At 34.4% G+C, this 20,415-nt stretch overlaps 1 protein-coding gene across 1 annotated transcript; it reads right to left on the reverse strand.

Annotated features, from left to right (window-relative positions):
* Positions 1–1,580: 1,580 nt before the first annotated feature.
* On the reverse strand, positions 1,581–19,401 carry LOC147404322 (Pseudouridine synthase family protein). The gene is made up of 10 exons (XM_086440206.1): positions 19,065–19,401; positions 18,525–18,581; positions 17,078–17,155; positions 16,337–16,390; positions 13,436–13,518; positions 10,290–10,389; positions 10,151–10,213; positions 3,151–3,432; positions 2,250–2,310; positions 1,581–2,151 (listed from the first exon to the last, which is right to left on the reverse strand). The coding sequence occupies exons 1-10, from the start codon at positions 19,332–19,334 to the stop codon at positions 2,054–2,056; spliced, it is 1,146 nt and encodes a 381-aa protein (XP_086296332.1). The 5' UTR covers positions 19,335–19,401; the 3' UTR covers positions 1,581–2,053.
* Between the last annotated feature and the right edge of the window lie 1,014 nt (positions 19,402–20,415).

Raw genomic sequence — 20,415 nt, forward strand, 5'->3', positions numbered from 1 at the left:
TACTTTTCAAATGTCATTCTCTCCAACAAACCTATCTTTATTTCTTAATTCTTCTAACTATAGTTTTAAAACTCGACCAATGGACTCAAAGCTCGGCTCAGTCAACTTGACTCAATTGAATTTCAAGTTAACTTGTGACCCGAACATTTTTAACCAACTGGCCGGATAAACTTAGAAATGCACATAATCAGAAATCTAATTAGAAATGCACATAATCATAAATACAATTCTTAATTTAAAATAATAAAAAAGTATTTTTAGATGTTTACTATATTTATTTTGAATCGTCCTGAGGTGACATTAGATTTACTGCGGTTTTTACATTTTAAAAGTGTAAAAAATCGCAGTAAATCTAATGTCATTCCATCATTAGTGAGTTATTTAACTTCCTAAGTCAACTTATGAGTCACCAAGTTGACTTACTCTTTGGACATTTGACTCAAGGGAGTTTTCAAGTTTTAAAACTAGAGGGCCTTGTATACTGTGGTGATGTGTGATAATTTGATCGAAATGCTGATCCTACAAATTTGGAATGATAAGCTGTAATCCCATTCAATCCAATTAGGTTGCCCTAAAAAAATCCGGATGTCTTGATCTGAGGAGGTGGCTCAATGGGAGATTCAAATCCAATAGGCGTTAAGAGTCCGTAGGTTGTGTGTTCGATACCTAGTATGAGCAAATATTTCTTCAGGGCCACCCGCAAAGGCGTTCCCTCACTTACCTGGTGCGTGTTATGTGTGGGTTCCATATGCCTTGGTTCTGGCCCTGACTCATCCGGTCCCCCTAGTCGAACGTAAGTCCAGACACCCCCGTTATAAATAAATAAAAAACATTGAAAAAATGTAGGGCATATGTGGGGGTGTTGTAAAAATCATTGTAACAAATAGTTGTCCCCCAATCCTAACCCTATAATATTTGAATCCTCTCATTGTAAATCCCTCGTGGAACATTCAATTAGGCCCATTAATACTATAGAAAATTTGGTAGATCAATATACATACATTCAACTTTATTGGTAAATTATAATTACTGGATTTGATAATTTTTAATAATCAATTCTTAGTCATTGACTTGATCATTTTCAATAATGGCTATGTATCACCGATAGAGCTATTTGTTTTTTCGTTTATAGTTCTTAGAAGAAATGTCTACATAACATAAGATTATTGAGCCTTATTGGTAATAAAAATACATCTTTAGAGGGATTGTATCCAAAGAACAAAAAAAAAAGTTATGTTAAAAAGAAAAAAGAAAATATCTTTTACATTAATAGATTTTCCGTGGTAGCGGGGCAATGGTGCTTTTGGGAGATTAGATATTAATCTGGATTGAATCTAAAGCTAAAACATTTAGACTACTCAAGTTGGTTTTACAATATGAGTTAGGGTCCTCTTGGTTCACAGAGTTGAACTTTAGATATTTCATCTTCTGAAAGTTAACAATGAGAGTTAATTACAACTCTAGATTACGATGCCATTGAGAATTCGTGACCCAACACCAACGACTAGTGCAGATCCATGGACCAATATTATGATATCTCTATTTGTTATTTGGGAAATAAAAGGTGCTTCGCAGAGGTCAAGCTTCTGTCGGTTTTATCCAAAAAAGTCGGATGATGATATTGATCATCATCATCATCATCATTTGTTCATTTATATTTATATCATGTCCACTACGATGAATTATCAACTCTTAACTTAATATTAAAAAAACTATAATTCTCACAACTTCCTTCAAATTGGTAAAATATACCAAAAATGAGGGGGCATGGACATCACCTAAGGTTGATCTGCATAAGACTAAAACATCAAAGAAGGATGTGTTAAACCCAAAAGAAAATTTTCTCAACTCAAATTAAAATTCCATAAATCAAATCAACTCTATTTTAGATCTAATTTGAATCACATAAGTAAATAAAATCTATCAGAATTTTAATTATCATTTTGGCACCTTTCCTCTTCTTTGTAGGTCCATCTCTTCAGATGAGAGGTTTGATTTGGTGCAGTGAACCCAAGGCATAGATTTTCCCAATAAAAACTGGTCTTTTGGAATCTCAAGGGAGGTCATATTTCACATTTCCAAGGTAGAGACCGCGGGCGGGAGCCATGGGACTTGCAGCAGTCACTGTCTTTGCATTCAGGATCCCTTCAACTGAAATTATCATTAAAATTTAGAATATATATATAATAATTACTCGTTTTCCGACATGAAATAAGAGCACAAGAGCAAAGTTAGTAGAGGAAACACACCATCACTAGTTGTTAGATCACCGGTACCAACAGATTTTAGAACGCCAACAAGCAGCCTTACCTGTGAAAAGTTTCAAGTGAAATTTCGGAGCATAGATCATAGACGCCCAAACGATAACTCGTAAGATAATGGGATTTTTCTCTATATTCTTTCTTTTTCCCCATTTTGATGTCATTAGAGATGTGGACTTCAATAACATCTTTGATTTCATTAAGTTTTTGCAGTTCAACACATGGGATAAAGAACAATATTTTTCTTTTAAATATATATAATTTTAATTAGGATTTTTTTATTAAAAAAACTCTTAACAAAAAAAATCAGGGCCCTTGGCCTTAGTATCTAATCAAAAAAACAGCCACCATAAAAATTGAAAATAACATCATGAAAGACATAATTTTTTTTTTTTGATAAGTATCATGAAAGACATAATTGTTTAGAAGTACCACATATGTGCTAATATAATCATATAATGGTCCCCTTTTAACCATCATATGTTTGGGAAAAATCATAGACAAATGCAATTGAGAGCTGCTATTGGCACCCCAAAATTTACTTATTACATCCCAACTAAAAATAAAGAAAATAAGTAAATGATTGAGAATAAGTAAAAGTTGGGGTGCCAATAGAAGCTCTCTTTTTTTTGCTAGATTTTTTGGGTTTAAGATTTTATATGAGCTCAATCATAATTGTAAACAACTGAAACTGTTTGAACGAGTGTTATAATGTCTTGTAATGTTTAAATAATAATTTGAGCCAAACTTTTGTAATGATTGAATGGTGTGTCTTAATCTTTAATTGGGGTGTGATAAATAATTTAACAAATTGGAGTGTGATAAGTAAAATTTGGGGTGCCAATAGCAGCTCTCATGAAATTCTAGCTGAAAAGAGCACAAAGCTAACCTGATGGTAAAGAAAAGACCGTGCGCGTGCTGTTATCACAAAACAACGATGTCTTCTCCTTTGTCCAAATTCTTGACCACTTAAACTACAGGAGCCTTCAACTCTACCATGAGTGGGGTTTGGACTCTTAATGGACTGTTTAGTTTCTGATGTACATGAGAATGTGAGTGGATCATGCTCCGAAAAATTTGATTGGCCTCTCTCAACACTTGATGGAAAGTATGGAGTTGAAGCTACTTCGGAAACATTCAACTCCTCTAAGGTTCTGATAGGTGAGTTTGCCTGCGAATCATTAAGAAAATACAGAGAATTATGTGTTGTAACCAAAGAGGACATTTCTTTATGAATATCTAACCATATCTACCAAACATTATGTATAAGTTTACATAAAAGAATAGTGCTCTTAAAACAACAAGGAGAATTTAGTATGCTTTTTCTCATTCGCACTTAGTATAAAATAAAGTTTTATAAAGCAGAGATGAAGTTTAACAAGTCTGCTGAACAACTTCCTTGGCCAATTATCTACATTAAAACATATGCACACTCACACGCACAAGCACATTTGTGGGAAGATATAAAATTGAGCTTTATCAAAACTACAACCAATGCTAGATTCTAATTTATTTTTATTTTTCAAGGATTCATTAATTCTACTACATGTGGTTGGGCATCATATAAGAAAGACAGAGATCGAGGGTCGAGCACAAGAGTTATGCTTCATGGATTCCTCTTTATGTGACACTATTTATGTTTATCCTTCATGGCTTACAATTCATGCCTTAGTGTTGTTCAAATTGAAAACAGAAGTAATTTCTAAATTGAGGGGTCAAAGTGTCGTTAAAAGGGACACTATATTGTCGAAGTATCGGAACATTCACGTTTTTTGAGTTAATAGTATAGCAAAAACATTGTTTTCGAGAATTCTAGGACTCTATGTGTGCATCAGATCTTCTTTCTCACCCCTTAACTTAATTCCCTAATTTCTTTCATCAAACTACCTAAATCTTGTGACTATATACAAGAGTGGTATGTAATATGTATTACAAACTGCACCAACTATCATGGGGTCAAATTTAGGAATATTATGAAGCTTCTGGAAAGAATAAGAGAGAAAAAATCAAAAGAAGACTAAAGGATAGCATAGAAGCATTTTGACTTTTTGCCAGGGTGGTCAACATTCAAGGTTTAACTTCTTGGCAATTACGCAAGCACTTCTGCTAAAAAAGAGAGAATCTAACAAAGTATGTGACAATGTGATAGTTTGCTTGGTAAGTATGGGGGAAAAGGAGCTTTGATTTGACATCACTAAGAACATTTATGGGGAACAATTAACAGTGTAATAAGTTATTGAGTCACCAATTAAAGTGGGTCTGCATCAGTGTCAGGCTTAATTCCTTATCTTTTTGCATTAAATTTCCAATTTAACAAACCTCAAAAATAGGATCCATGTACTCCACATTATATCTTAGAAGATTAGAATGAAGTTATTATTTTCAAATATAATAATAAGGACAGTAATGGATTATGTGATGGAATGTCATATACAGAAAGACGAGAACATATGTATTCAATGTTATAGTTGTTTACAAGTAAAATCTTCAATGGAATGGCAGAAATCACAATCTATGACAAATACTAATTAATACCAGGCAATAAGGGGAAAAAATAGAAGTGTCGCTAGAGAATCTGGAGTGTCAGAATCTGATGTGTCTAACACGGATACTTCATCCTTAGAAGAGTCCATGCAACATATATGTCGGTAAACACAAATAAAATTACGGAGGTGAGCCTTGGAAACTAAGCATTCCAAGGGTAAGTCAGTCCAAGAGAGTATAAGCAGTCCAACTTTGCAAAGGGAAAACAAAGAGTGATACATTAGTTTACAATTGATGAGCAAGAATACCCAAAGTTCCCAATTGTGTTATCTAGGTTTAATTATCCATAAAGAGTGAGAGTGAGGCTGAAACAATTTTGTCCTTAAACTTTGCATTGAGTAGTTAAGAAACCCGAGTGGTGGAGCAGGAGTATGTAATGCGGAACACAACTGATTAAGAGAATTGCTACAACTTTATTTCGCCAGTGACAAAATCTTCTCAGTAGAGGAGAATTAATGGGGGACATCAAATCTTAAAGAGTAGATTTTAGTTTTTATTTAGATTTCTGTTTCATGGCTTTAATTTTATGTTTTTAATGTTTATTTTCATGTTTTATTGGCCTATGGTCATAGTATAATATTTAGGGGCAATTTAATAACTTCACTTTGTCTTTTATTTAAATTTATCTGGGTTTGAAAATTAGGAGAGAGAAAGAAAATTAGGCTTATTTATTGTATTTTAGTTTGACTAGGATTCTTGATTTATTTTCTTTATATAGATTGTATTAAGGTTTATTTAGAGAGAATGAATGAAATAAACATGAAGTTTTTGTTTTCTTTTGAATGTTTGTGCATTCAACGTGGTTGATGCTATGAAAATCATTGGAAATGACTCCAAGGTAAATATCATTTTTTTCTCTTTTCTTTAATTCTTCTTATCATCTATTTATTCTTTTATTTGTGAGAAATCAAGAAACCATCAAGAAGCCTTTAATCCTTTCAAGAATCCAACCCATAAATTTTGATTTCTTGATTTTTTATTTTTTGAAGTCTTGAATTCTTGAATCTTGGTTCTTAAAACCCCTTTCTTAACTCTAGAGTCTTGATTCTTGAAATCCCTTTCTTAATTATTGAATTCCCTTTCTTGATTCTTGATTCTTGAAACCTACAAACCCCATTTTATTTTACCCTTTAATCATTCCCTACTTTCTTTAACCCTTACTTCATCAATCTCCTAAACTATCTACCCTATACCTAAATACCCTAAATACCCTATTTTTCCTACATCAAATTCCATTTTTTCTTATCTCCTCTCTTCGTCCTCGGGCAAAAATAAATGATATTTAACTTGGAATCACCCCAATAATTTCCATGGTATCAACCATGTTAAATGCACCAACATTTAAAAGAAAACTGAAACTTCATGTTTATTCCATTCATTCTCTCTAAATAAACTCAAATACAATCTATATAAACAAAATAAATCAAGAATCCTAGTCAAAACTAAAATACAAAATAAATAAATATAATTTTCATAACTTTCTCTCTCTCCTAATTTTCAAACCTTAATAAACTTAAATAAAATACAAAATAAAATTACTAAACTACCCTTAAATATTATACTAAGACCATGGGTCAATAAAACATGAAATAAGCATTAAAACATAAATTAAAGCCCTAAAACAAAAATCTAAAATCTACTCTTCAAGATTTGATGTCCCCAACCAGATTTCCTTAAATTCCCTATTTTTTCTAAAATCAAATTCCATTTTCTTATCTTCCCTCATCGTCCTGCATCAAATTGGTATCAGGCAACACAAAATAACAGATCACGTTGATAGGAGATAGACTCAACAGAGATATTCTCATCAAATTGGTATCAGAAAGCCTAGGTTCAGGCAACACAAAATAAAAGATCGCATTGATGGGAAATGGACTCAACAAAGATGTTCTCAGAGGAGTTAAAAAATATGTTGTCAAAATTACGTCAAATTGGGCATATTTTTGCATTGTTCGTGACCATATTTTAAAGGAAAGTGAAGAGTATCGGCAATCACGTAATCCATGGTATGAATTCAAACAACAAAACTTGTATTCCAAATGCAATCATCTTAGACACTTTAAATCAAAGTGTTCGGACAGGGATAATGAAGCAAATGTGATGAAAATCCATACACCTAAACTAAAGAAGAGTAATGAATAAATCTGAGTCTAGTCTAAGCGATAGTGAGATTGAGGAGTGTGAGGCATCATTATTGGATCTTTAAGAAGATCATTTAGTAGAAATTACGTCAAAAGAGCCTAAGGAATATTTTTTGGAGACAACATCTACAGTTTTTGTTCATGATGTAGTTGTTCCGTCACTACCTCAAACCGACTTAATCATCTCAAGCAGGTACAATGAAGACTTTGCCAAGATAGAAGATCGTAATTTGAAGTTAATGGTTCAATACAACATCAAGACACGATGACGAATATTCGCCAAAAGGAATAAACCACAAATTTCCATGATCATTCTGAAGCACTTTAAAACTCGATGATGAATTTTCTCCAACCAGAGGAGAATAATGCCGAACGCAACCGATGATGATAATTATTACAATTTTATCTTCCCAGTCGAGGAGAATTGATGGGAACATCAAATCTTGAAGAGTAGTAACTTTACTTTGTCTTTTATTTAAGTTTCTTAGGGTTTGAAAATTAGGAGAGAGGAGGTTAGGAATATTATATTTATTTATTTTGTATTTTAGTTTGATTAGGGTTCTTGATTTATTTTATTTATATAGATTGTATTAAGATTTATTTAGAGAGAATAAATGGAATAAACATGAAGTTTCTGTTTTCTTTTGAATTTTGTACATTCAACATGGTTGATGCCATGGAAATCATTGAGGTGATTCCAAGGTAATTTTTTTTTTTTTTCTTTTCTTTAATCTTCTTCTTATCATCTATCTTCTTTTTTTATTTGTGAGAAATCAAGAAATCATCACGAACCCTTTATAATCCTTTCAATAATCCAACCCATAATTTTTTGTTCTTGATTTTTGATTTTTTGAAATCTTGGTTCTTAAAACCCCTTTCTTGATTCTTGATTCTTGATTCTTGATTCTTAATTCTTAATTCTTGAAATCCCTTTTTTGATTCTTGATTCTTGAAACCTACAAATCCCATTTTGTTTTACCCTTTAATCCTTCTCCACTTTCTTTAACCCTTACTTCATTAATCTCCTAAACCAAATCTACCCTATACCCAAATACCCTAAATCCCCTAATTTTTTTAGATCAAATTCCATTTTTTCTTATCTTCCCTCATCATCCTGCATCATTATGCTCCCTAGGGTCATCATGAGATCAACTCTCCCCATCCGCAACTATACCCGAAACACCCATTTGTGGTGGCAGGGCATATCTGCAAGGATCAACCCCACTTTCAAAAGGGGTGGGGGTGCTAAGTATGTGTTTTCGTCCACTCAAGGGTGTGTCATACCCTAGGGTGCATTTACATTGAAGGCAGCTTGGGCACTTGCCCCCACAAGAATTTTCAAAGTCTATGAGTATACATGAGTTATTGCGATAGATAACAGTGGCGGATAAGAAAATTTGCCGTAATTGCCCCCACAAAAAAAAATTCTCTATTGGTTGCCCCCACGAGAGCAAGATCCTGGCATCGCCCCTGGTCATACCCTAGTTAAGCCGCATGACCCTCTTATATTCATAGTTCCCCCCTTCTCCAACAGATCGGTCTTTTGGAGTAGTTGGTTGGTTAAAATGGTATTAGAGCAGGTTCGTACAGGTCACCAATTCAATTCTTTCCACCCTTATGGGTGAGGGGGTGTGTTGAGTGTATACTTTCCTCCACTCTCGGGTGTGTCATACCCCAGTTAAGCCTCGTGATCCTCTTATATTCATAGTTCTCCCCCCCCCCCCCCCCCCCTTTTCTCTCTCTCCAACAGATTGGTCTTTTGGAGTTGGTTAACCGGGACACGTTGTTGCATGAAAAAAAAAAGTATTGGGTAGCTAAAGAGGATACTTTGCAACCTCTAATAGCAATCAAGCTAAAGGAACAACTATATTGCACAGCAATAGGAGACTATGATTCATGGATAAATAAGTTGAGCAACCAAGAAAACACTCTCATAGAATGATTACAACAGAGAAAAGAATGTTGTGGTGGCACCAGTAGGAGAGAGAACAAAATCAATTGAGATGGTTTGGGCATATAGAGTGAACACCAAAGACAAAAGCAATGAGAATGAGTTCATTTTAGTATATTTTGGAATCTTTATAAGGATAATTGGCACAATAATCTGTTTTCTTCTAGAGAAGCCAATTTGGAGGTTTTAACTTTGTGGTTAACCAAGGCCCTTCAAATTAAAGAAATGGGAGTGTTTAGGAACGCAAGAAAGAGGATATGTTGTTATTGGAAATGCTTTTGTACCGGTGGTCTAAGCTTTCAATTGATCTTAGGTGGATTTTGTTTATAAATGGGACTCGTTAATGTGTTAGTTTTTCACTTCTTTCTCTTTATAGGGATCTGTGAACTACTTAGCTTGAAACGTTTTTTCTTTGCGTTTATAAATTCTAAACTCATCAAAATAAAATCTCTAAAAGGGTGAGAGGAAGGATGAAAAGCACGTGGATTAACAAGAAATATATTAAGCAAGTGTTCTAACAGAAAATATAAACCACAGTTAAAATCAAGATCAGCTCCTCATCAGGTTGAGTATTTTGAAATTGTAGTCCGGAAAAAAATCATTTCCTTCATAATTTCAGGATTCAATTCATATATTCAAGCAGCGTTAGTACTACACTCAAAACACATCACATCTACAGAACTATAATGCATTTACTTTTTGGATTTTAAGGTGAAAACCTAAAAAACCCCAATTTTCCTTAATTTTTACACTAAACAAGCACATCTAGAATTGTAGGTAAATTTGACTATGAAAAATCAGAGATAATTGAATTTCATCTACTTCAATGACATTTGTTAATAGTTAAAATGGATTTTGCTTCATAGTTTCTCGGTCCTTAAGCTCCAAGTGTTTGGTATCCGTGGAAAGCTATTATCTTGCACACATTACTCCATATGGCTGTTTTTAGAAAAGTCCTAGTTTCCCAGGTACCCAACTATTTAAAAATATATATATATGCTAGCAAAACCGTCTCACATGCCTGTGCAAAATGGCAATACTTTAGAAGATGAAGCAATCTTGTTACATATAGATTTTAAAAGAGAACACTAACCATTTAGTAATAAATAAATAAATAGAGCTGCTATTGCCACACCAATTCTTATGAAAATCACCAAAGACTGCACACAGTTGGTGTGGCAATAGTAACTCTCTAAATAAATTACAAATATAACAAAACTAAAAGTTGACTAGCCATGAGACAAGGAAAAAACCTGACAACCAGCTGCCCTGAATGAACTAAAATCGTGAGATCCAACAAGAATTTCGCATGATTTCTGCTTGAAAACCGATCAATGAATGAAATAGAACTTGAAATTTAAAATGTGTGGATAAATAATGCTTAAAACCAACCTGCATGGCAACAAGATCAAGCTCCTCAGGTACATGCCATGCTCGATCCTTATCAAATGTTGACAAAGGCTCTGGCCCAGACAATAAGCGGTAGAAGTACCTATAGGAAATCAAATACATGAGTTCATAAATTTCACCACCACTGATTCAGTTTAGTTACACAGACACACGAGTAAAAAAGTGAAACTGAAGCAGGTCAAAATACAGTTAGCTTAAATAGTTTATCAATTATCATTGAAATTAAAATGCAGTTCCACAGTAGAGAATCTAAAAGCCCTATTTTCCTCTGGGCCGAGAAACTCAAAACCTAATAATATTACAGAGCCACAACAATCTTGCCAACTACCAAAATTTCTTTCTTCATGGACACAACCACATGAAATTGAAGGATAATAGCACGCAATCTTAGCTAACTCCAATATAGCATACAAATAATAAGGTAGAGAGTAGAAATAAAGGGGGTGGGAGGGCTAAAAAGAAGTTGGAAAAAATGTGTATTGTCCTATAATGTTAGCGAAGAGTTTAGATGACTGCTTCCATCTCGGATGCCAAGGAAAATGGGAGCAACCCAGTAAGTCTTCTGGAGAGGTCATGTAGGCCTAGGGAAGGATGTTGACCCATCTTCCTTTGGCTTCATCAAGTTTCTTCTTCATGGACTTATTGCATGCTGCACCATGCCCATCCCCTTGAGGATTCCAATGTGTGGAGACGAGGTATTTGATGCCCAAACTCGTGTAGAAGTTGGTGAGATTGTCGCTTTCGAAATGCTTGGCATTGTAATGTTTAGTAGTCTGAAACAAGTGAAAATGTTGTTCCAACACTGTCACAAAATTATTCAAATTTTAAAAAAAATTAGGACAAATTCACCGAATAAGGCTGATTAAATGGGTGAATCAAAGAATTAATCAATGAATCGTCAATTAATCATCGGACCATTTAATCCCCCATATTAGGGCTTCAACTTTTTTTTTTTTTTTTTACCCTTCACACCAACATTATATCTTCTTCAACCTTCAAATCTCAAAAAAAACATAGTATTTTTAGAGAGGTTGAAGATGAGATTTTGGAAGAAACCCAAAATAAAATCAGACTGACCCTGCCAAATAATTGTCAAATCCAAACTGACCCTGCCAAATAGACTTTTCTTTCGAAAGTTCCCTGAATTAACCAGACTGACCCTGCCAAATAATTGTCAAATCCAAACTTCGTTACCATGCATTCCAAAGGATGTTCTTTACTTTCACATCTCTAACATGGACCAAGGAGACAGCTTCAATCTACTTGGTGAAGTAGTTTGTAGCTACAAGTACGAACCTCATCTGCCCAGCAACAAAAATGTATGTCGAGCCCCATCTGCAGAAAAGACTATGGACTAATTAGAGGGTTGATTCCTATAAGTTGAAGGATCATCAGTGTGTGTCACATTATTTTAGTGAATTGGAAGGCATCCTTCTGCATCTAAACCTAAAGAACCCCTAAGTAATCGTCTTGTGTGACAATGGCCTACCTCCTTAGTGGTTCTTGCATTCCCTTTACTAGATTTCTTGCATCCCCTTTACTAGATTTCTTGCATCACTCTTAGCAATTCGTCTAGTATAAGATATCATAGGTACAGGGCCCTCAAACAATCTCTTATACAAGTACCTGTTGAGGAGGGTGATTGGCGCTTTGCACTTCAATGTCTCTGCTTCCTTTTTACTTTATGGCAAAGTCATATCTTAAATATAGGTCTTGATCAGGTCAAACCAACTAGAGGTAGGATCTTCTTAGATCTCAACTACAAAGACCTCATCATGATAGATGATTGGCTTCTCTTGGTACTCCATCGTAATGAATCATGACTCAGTGGTCTACAGCATTAAAGGCTTGCAACCCAAGGCATTGATTCTCCAATCTCAATATTTGGTACACTAAGGTTCTCTCGATCTTGGGAAGCCAAACTCATACAATATGTAAATAGGCCTTCATTCTTCCATCCTTAGCCTCGAAAACCACGACGATTTGGTTGACTAGCAGTTAAGAGTCCTAGATGACAAGTTCGGTCATGCTGAGGTCTGAGGACGTATTAGTCCAACAATTATCACTTTGTAGTCTGCTTCATTGTTTGAAGCTTTGAACCCTAGTGGAATTGCCTTCTCAAGCTTTAACAATGTATTGATTGGTCGTTGCATTAGCACTTTTGTTTGTGAATCCTTTTGTTTAATCCTAGAAATGAGTAAGGTTTTTCTTTCTTTTTAAATTATTGCCTCGATCATCATGTTGTCTGGAATAACCAACATGACACTAACACTAGACGCTTTATTGTTTCAAGATCCATCGAAGAGTCTCCAAGGAGTCCAAAAGTCCATGGATCTGCTAATTGAATGGGTTGAGGTATTTGTAATTATGAGCTTAAACTTTTCTAAATTTAACAAAGAAAAGTGATTTACTGTATTCAGGGGAAGAGGAGACCAAATCATGAAAGGATTTAACTATTATTGTAGTTTTAGGTGTTGTTGAGATGATATCTAATCATATGTTGCAACCAACAAGTGTTGGGTGTTATAGCCAAGGCGAACCACCAAAAAGAGAGAGGTCTTGAGTTCAAGCCCTCTCCTTGGCCACCCACAGGGATTTATCCCGACTTACCTGGTATGTGTGGTTTGTGGGGTATTGCATGTAATCAAAGGATTTGAGCAAGATATGATTCTCTAAGAGGCCGGTTGCCTTGCCTTTGGGTCCGGATACCCTTGTCATCAAAAAATAAATAAAAATCATACGTTGCCATGGTAAGGCACTTCTCACCATTTTAGCAGTTAAAAAGGATTGCTTTGAACTCTCAATTTCTTCACATCCAATCCCTTTGAGATATCAAGCCTAAGGAAAAAAAATTCAACAACTTCAAAAATCTATGTCACTCTTATAGAGATTATTGACCAACCATCGTTTACAACGATGAGCCCAACATCCTCATAGAAGGAAACCAAGATTACCGGTCGACTATGGTTAGCACTTAGCCCCCACTAACCAAAAATCCTGGCGCCACCCCTGGATGCATTTATTGATCTACCTATAAATTATTCTATACACTACTTTAATTTTGTATGTATCAATGTGAATTGCTTTTTATGTTTTTACACTCTGATTTTGATTTTGATGATACCTACGTGCGCTCTCGTGCTTTGTATCTAGCGTGAAAATCAGATGGAATACATCGAACATCGATCACCATTATATCACCTTCATTTTTCTGTCATCAACCAAAAGTAGAAATATGTTAGGATCCACTCATCGTGATAATAGACGGAGAAAGACCACAAATATCCCAATCCCCATGATATTAGCAAGAAATTGCATTAACCAAAAAACAATATCAACAAATTTTCAGCCACGTTAACAGTCATCAGCATAATATGACTAGTTTTTTCATTTAAAATAGCATATGCACATCATACAAATAATATTCTTTAAAATCCCTATAAAATGAGACTTTATATCACTATTTTCTTCTCTATTACCATTTTGCAAGCCCAATAGTTCGATTCTTGGTCAGCTTTCTTCAGAGAAACTGGACAAAAAGTTCAATGACTTATCCCAGAAAAAATCAAAATCAAAATCAAAATGAAATGAAAAAAGCTCTCCAAGGAGAAAGCAGTGGAAGATAAAATGATCTAAGAGGATTGTGGAAGGAGTATAATAGTAGGATTTTTGGGGATAAGTCTTTGAATATTCCGGGGATTATACTAGCAATTTTGAGGCTTATCTTCTTGTGGTCGAAAAAATTATGACGAAATGAAAAGGGTCATTTTTGCAGATTTCTTAGGTAGATGGGATTGGGTTTGTAATATTACAAGAGATTGACCTTCATGTACTGTTTAAGCTTGATTGGCTAACTCAACCGATCTTGTTTTCTCTTCACTATTTTAAATGTAATCGATTTATTTGTCAAAATAAAACAGTGTCTTCATCCAGGTGTTCTTTTAGGCTGTTTAGGCACCATGAAAAACAACTTGGAAATGGCTCAGGAATTCCACCAAGAACCCTAGTGTTTTACGCGGCTATTCAGGCACCAGGAATAATAACAACTCCTTGAAAATGGCTTCGGAATTCCACAAGGACGCATAAAATGTCAAAAGTCTCAATCCACATTGAATACTGAAAGACTTTGACCGATTTGGTGTCCTTATAAACTCCTTTGAGATGTAAAGAAATCATTGGTTTTGCAATCTCCTACTGAGAGGATCTTGTGTAGGGAAAACAAATCTTCGACAAGGACTGGACTTATTGGCTTATTGCTACTTGTTGTACTCCAGAATCTTAAGTAAAGAACCAGGTGTAAGTTGCAAGAATAATAAATGATATGGTTGAGGCTAGAAGGAACATTAAATGGGGTGCATTATATGGAGGGAAGAATGGTCTCTAGAAGCAAACATAGGAGGATCCAGCATTTTCACCCTGTTAGGTTAAAGTTGAACAAGACTTCATTCTAATTGGTAAAATTGAATAAGACTTGTATCACTAGGGGTTTAATATTGCATTCCGTTTCAGAATGTTTCAGATTGCCTTAGAATAGGTAAAGAAGAATCTTATGTTAATAATGCTGAAAAAGAGAGGTTGAGAGACTAATCGGGTTACAAATCGACTCCTATCTAAACAGAAAACCTTCAAAATATACACCTCTAGATTCTATAAAGGCCTTGATCCCAAAAAAAAGAGAGGAGGAGAGGGGGGGGGGCACTATACCAACTAAAACTTCATGAAGGGAATGCTCTTTCCCTTCAAATAACATGTTATTTCTTTCTTTCCAAAGTCCCCACAAACAGAAAAGAAGGTGATTGACCACAAAATCCTTTCTCGGCGTAATCCGTTGACTTCCAGCTACAAAAGAGGGTTTTGACAATGGGAAACACCAAGGAACGTGAAACAGAAATGGGAAATGAACCCAAACTAATCTTGCATAACTAAATGAATGAAGAGGTGATTGCCTGACTCGCCACTTATTTAACAGAAGTTCACAGAAATAGTACTGCTTGCAATAATATGATCGATGGTGAGAATTTTATTCAAGGAGAACAAATAATAAAATAAGAAACCTTTGAGGGGACTTTAATGGACCAAATAGCCTTTGCAAGGAAAAAACAAGGAACATGAAAGCATAAGGAATTCACAGAATGTCTTAACAGAGAATTTACCATTATGATTCACAATCCACGCACCCTTTGATCCTCCTCTCTAGGAAATGTGGGAACAAGAGAGATTGAGTTAATAAAAGTTGCCACTTGCCAGAACTCCCAATCATTGAAGTTCCTTCTGAAACCAACATCACAAGAGAACTCACCCCCAGTCCAAACCTTGGCGTCCGATATAGTTAGATCCTTAGAAGATAATGCAAAGAGATGAGATAATTGGTCTTTAAAAGGCAATATTCCATATCATTTGTCCCCCCCAAATCAAACTTTGTTTGTTTCCTTTCCCAACCCTAACGCAACCTTATCACAATAATGAGGGAGAACCTTGGTGATCTCTTCCTTATTCTCAAACGGTACAATTGTAAAGCTAAAAAACTATGGGAATTACACATAACCATCTCCATGTCAGCTTGAGCTTAACTCAGATCTACATGTCATTTGTTCCTTGATTGACTGTCCTAACATCGTCAATTATTCCCTCTTTAGGAGCAACTGAAACTCACCATCCTTCGTAGTAAACTAGAGTATATAAACAGATTTCACCTCCTCCTCACTTGCATTTGGGGGCCCTGATACTTGTTTTTAAGTTTCTATGCTTCTTTGTCAAAGATTAGTTACATAACTGCAACCGTTGCCCATTCAATTTTTCCAGCAATAGACTAGTTTTAATAAATGATCTAAAGTTTTTAGCACAAATAAACATATGGCTTAAGCATTCATGAAAGTAAACAAATTCACAACACAGAAATTTTGACTATGCATTGACCAGGAGTGATTTACAATAACAACAGCATATCATTCAACATGATAGAAGAGCAAGGTAATAGATATAGGCATGATTTCTAAATCTGAGATTTGCTAGATGAATGAAGGCCACACCTGTAAGAAATGGTTCACAGCCCTTCTAACAACTCCAGGTTCATGAGGGGGTAACTGCATTTTAACAAGAATCACATTAAGTGGTACTTTAAATGGACTAATACCAAAAATTATAGAGGCCCGTTCCCCTGATTCACATTATCATTTTATGACCACATAACTTATACTTTATATGGACTACTACTAAAATGCATATATATTTGTTGTTCTCCTGATTCAGATAATTCATTTTGTGACCAAATTAACAGCAGTGGAACCAATGTTCTTTATTCCTAAATAACAACTACACCCTACAGCATATCAAATTAGTTCGAAGACTCTCTTATTAATACAATTTGACTTACTAAGGATCTCTTTATGAAAAAAAAAACGGGGGGGTATAAATTGAATATTGGACGGTGTCCAAATAACCTCATGGGAAGTCTAGGTGGATATCAGATTTCCCCTAACACATAATATTCCTACATGAGCATAGCCCTTGTCCAGCAATCTTTACTCGAGAACATGCAGTTATTTTGATTCATTGCCTCACATCACTCAAAGCATCAGTAGTCTACCTTCCTTGTCTAAAAAGAAATTAAAGACATGAATATTGCTTGTTTCTGAAATTTACTAAAGGAAAAAATAAATTCTACCAGTTTAATGTTTAATAATGTAAGTTTTACTACCATCAAATGGTAATATTAAAGAATAATATATTGTGTCAAAAGAAAATAAATGACAAATTAGCAGATAGAATACCACTTCACCAAGCTTCCTCTTGCTAATGCGCTCCACGTCTACATGGCAAACATTTGATAAGGCATGCACTCCTGCATCCTACAACAGTAAACAACTAAATCATGTCCTAAGAATATTAAGGAGCTGAAAGTGCATTTGGGAAGGGTTTTTTCATTTTAAAAAAAATTCATTGCTTTTTTTTTTATATAGACTTGAGTTTTTTTAGCCCATTCTTTATAGACTTAAATGATCTCATTGCTTTTTTTAGGACTTGAGTTATTTTAATGGATAACAGATATTTTAGACAAAAGAATATAAAATTTATTGAAAACTAAATAAGTCAATTGCATTGGAGAGTTACGCTCTAATCTCACATTATGGAGAGGCACTAAAAAAGTTCTTTAGGCTTTAAGAAAAGACTTGCACATTATTGAGAGAAGTGTTGAAAAATCTTACGCCTTCGGTGAGGCATACACCTTTTTGGCACTTTTGACTTAGGGATGTACATTATAGGGATGTGTTGTACTTTTAACTCTTTGTTTTTGTAATATAATTATATAATAGTCCTTTTAGTAACGAATTTTTCCCTTTTATAGCATTTAATTAATTGACATAAAGGCTCATAACTATATATATACGCCCTAGGTGATTGCAACTCCAAGCCCTGGATCTTATTTGTCTTCCTCGGTTTTTTGTTTTTTTTTTTTTTTTTTTGGTTTCTTCCTTATTTATGTTTCTCTTTATGCCAAATCTACTCCGCCACTTCTTGTTTTAGAGTATGTCATGCATACTTGGTTAGAAAGGTTGTTACACTCTATTAGTTGCTTTTTGCTTGAGGGATTTAAAAAATGGAAAGTTGGATGTAGACATTAAACTTTTGATTTTGGAGTATAGAACATGGATGCAAACATTAAACTTTTGGATGTGAAATTGTGAATTATCATTATTCTTCTTCTTTCCTTCTTTTTTTTAGATTTTTCTCTAATTTTCACTTTCATATGAATGTTGTAATTTAATATTTGAAATATGCATGCTTATGAGGTTTACCGTTTACGCCTCAAGGTTTTATGAAACACCTAGCGTCATGCCTTAATGTTTAAAAACATAGGGTAAAATAAGTAAATTACTTTTGTACACACCATGCTAGTCGTAAAAAAAAAAAAAATCAAAATTTTGATGGGATAATAGGATAATTGTTTAAATAAATATCAAATAACACTTATCGTTGTACAAATATCGGTAGAGAAACGGTGAAATATGAACAAATGGTTTACACATCTCCATTAACTTGATCGCCAGATTTTATAGAGTTAGAAGTTTAGAAAGGGGCCGATGTTTGTCAAAAAACCATGACTCGACTCATCTACCCAACTTAGATGTCAACTTTTTATACGTAAATCCACACAAAAACATTAATAACCGTACATCTAAATCAATGCTTTTGGTTTTGAGCAAAAGATGAACTTACAGTTCGACTCGAGCAAAAGATCGAAACCGGTTGGCCAATAAATTTATGGAAAGCCTCCTATACATGAGAAACATAAAGAAATCACTATTACCACAAACAACAATACATAATGATATTCAAATTTTCAAATTCCAAAAATTTTACTCCAAAAATGAGAAAAAATATTTTCTGGAGTGACAATCCGGACCAGGACCTCGTCAATGGAATAGGATGGTTTATTTCCACGTGGCAGCTGAGTTTACAGAACTCAAGAGGAGTCTATGATTTTGCCATCTCAGCAAGTCCTTATGTGGCAAGGTTTACTCCAATAGCAGTCATCCACGTGGCATTTTTTAAAAAAATTTGTAAAATAAAAAACTAATTACTCCTAATCCTATAGTGCAAAAAAACCACACAAAAAAAGTCTACTTTCACGATGGGTTCTGCATCAGATGGACGATCTGGGTATGCCAAGTCACCCTTCACTATAGTGAAGAGTTCTGGGGTGTCGCTCCAGAATTATTGATCCAAAAAAAACTAAATATTTTTTTTTTTTTTTACCTCAAGAACCCCAACGACGGTTCTGCAATTGCGTTGCTGCTGCGAACCAGAGAATCGAGTGCCAATGTACTCTATTGCAACTAAGTACCTTTGAATTCTAGGGTTTTGGTTCATGATCTGAGGTTTCTCAAGCTCTTCTTCTTCCTCTTTGTCGCTAAGATGATCCTCTGTTCTTGCGATCTTCGAGGGTTTCGATAGAGATGATTTAGAAGGAGAATCAAGGGCGCGTTTGGGTTCTTCGATTAGGGTTTTTGCTGTTGTTGGCTCCATTTTAAGAACGTTTGTTTTCCCGCTTCAAAGTTTTTTCGAGTGCTGAGGGTGCACAAATGGGTGAGTGGTATTTTTGTAATAAATCGCATAAAGAAAATGAAATACGGATCCAAACATTCACTAAACTATTGCCACCCCAACTTTTATTTATCACACCTCCAATTAAAAAATAAAGAAAATAAGTGAATGGATGAGAATAATTAGTGGCACTAGAGGCTATCTTATTTTATTTTTTCTATATAATTTTTTGACGGTTTAGGATTTTATATGAGTCTAATCCTAATTATGAACAACTAATAAAATTGTTTCAAAGAGTATTATAATGTTATGTAATGTTGAGATTATAATTTGAGCCAAACCTTTCTAATGTTTGAAGGGTGTGTTTTGATCTTTAATTGGGGTGTGATAAATAATTTAAGAATTTAGGTGTAATAAATAAACTCAATTTGAGGTCCCAATAGCAGTTCTCCTAAATTGTGGTCTATTAACCCGTAACACATATAAAGTAATGGGCTATTGACACCCACTTTGTTTATTGTCACACCCACTTAAATGGTAAATGTCAAAATTGTGTATGTACATAAATAACTTTTTCGATTTTATTATATTTTACTGCATAGACTCATCGAACAAACGCAAAGTTTCCCTCCTACGAATTCGAAACGTATTAAATCATACCGAAAACTCTATCAAAGTTCAATTGAAGACACGTAATCAAACGATTTTTATTCAGAGATTCCTCGAAAGATCGCATTTTGACCCATTTGTGGGGGACAATATTCACTAAAATCTGGTTTTTGTCATAATTAAGCATTTTGATATATGGGGGTGAGTTATTATCATTTATTTTCATATTTTGTTTTTTGAATTATTTTTAAACATTTTGCAAATGAACCATGTTTAAAATCGATTTTATCTTTATTATTTGTATTACAAAAAAAATATCAAAATTCCCAGGAGTTTGGTAAGTTAGGACCAAACTCATTAGCACTATTTTGGTAGGTACATACTAAACACATTTTTTCATATGGGATCCCATGTACATAACTATTCAGTTCGTATCGTATTTTTCAGTATGTTT

The sequence above is a fragment of the Akebia trifoliata genome, chromosome 4 (assembly GCF_017979445.1).
Source record: "Akebia trifoliata isolate Shusen 1 chromosome 4, ASM1797944v1, whole genome shotgun sequence".
In the NCBI taxonomy this organism is placed as follows: domain Eukaryota; kingdom Viridiplantae; phylum Streptophyta; class Magnoliopsida; order Ranunculales; family Lardizabalaceae; genus Akebia; species Akebia trifoliata.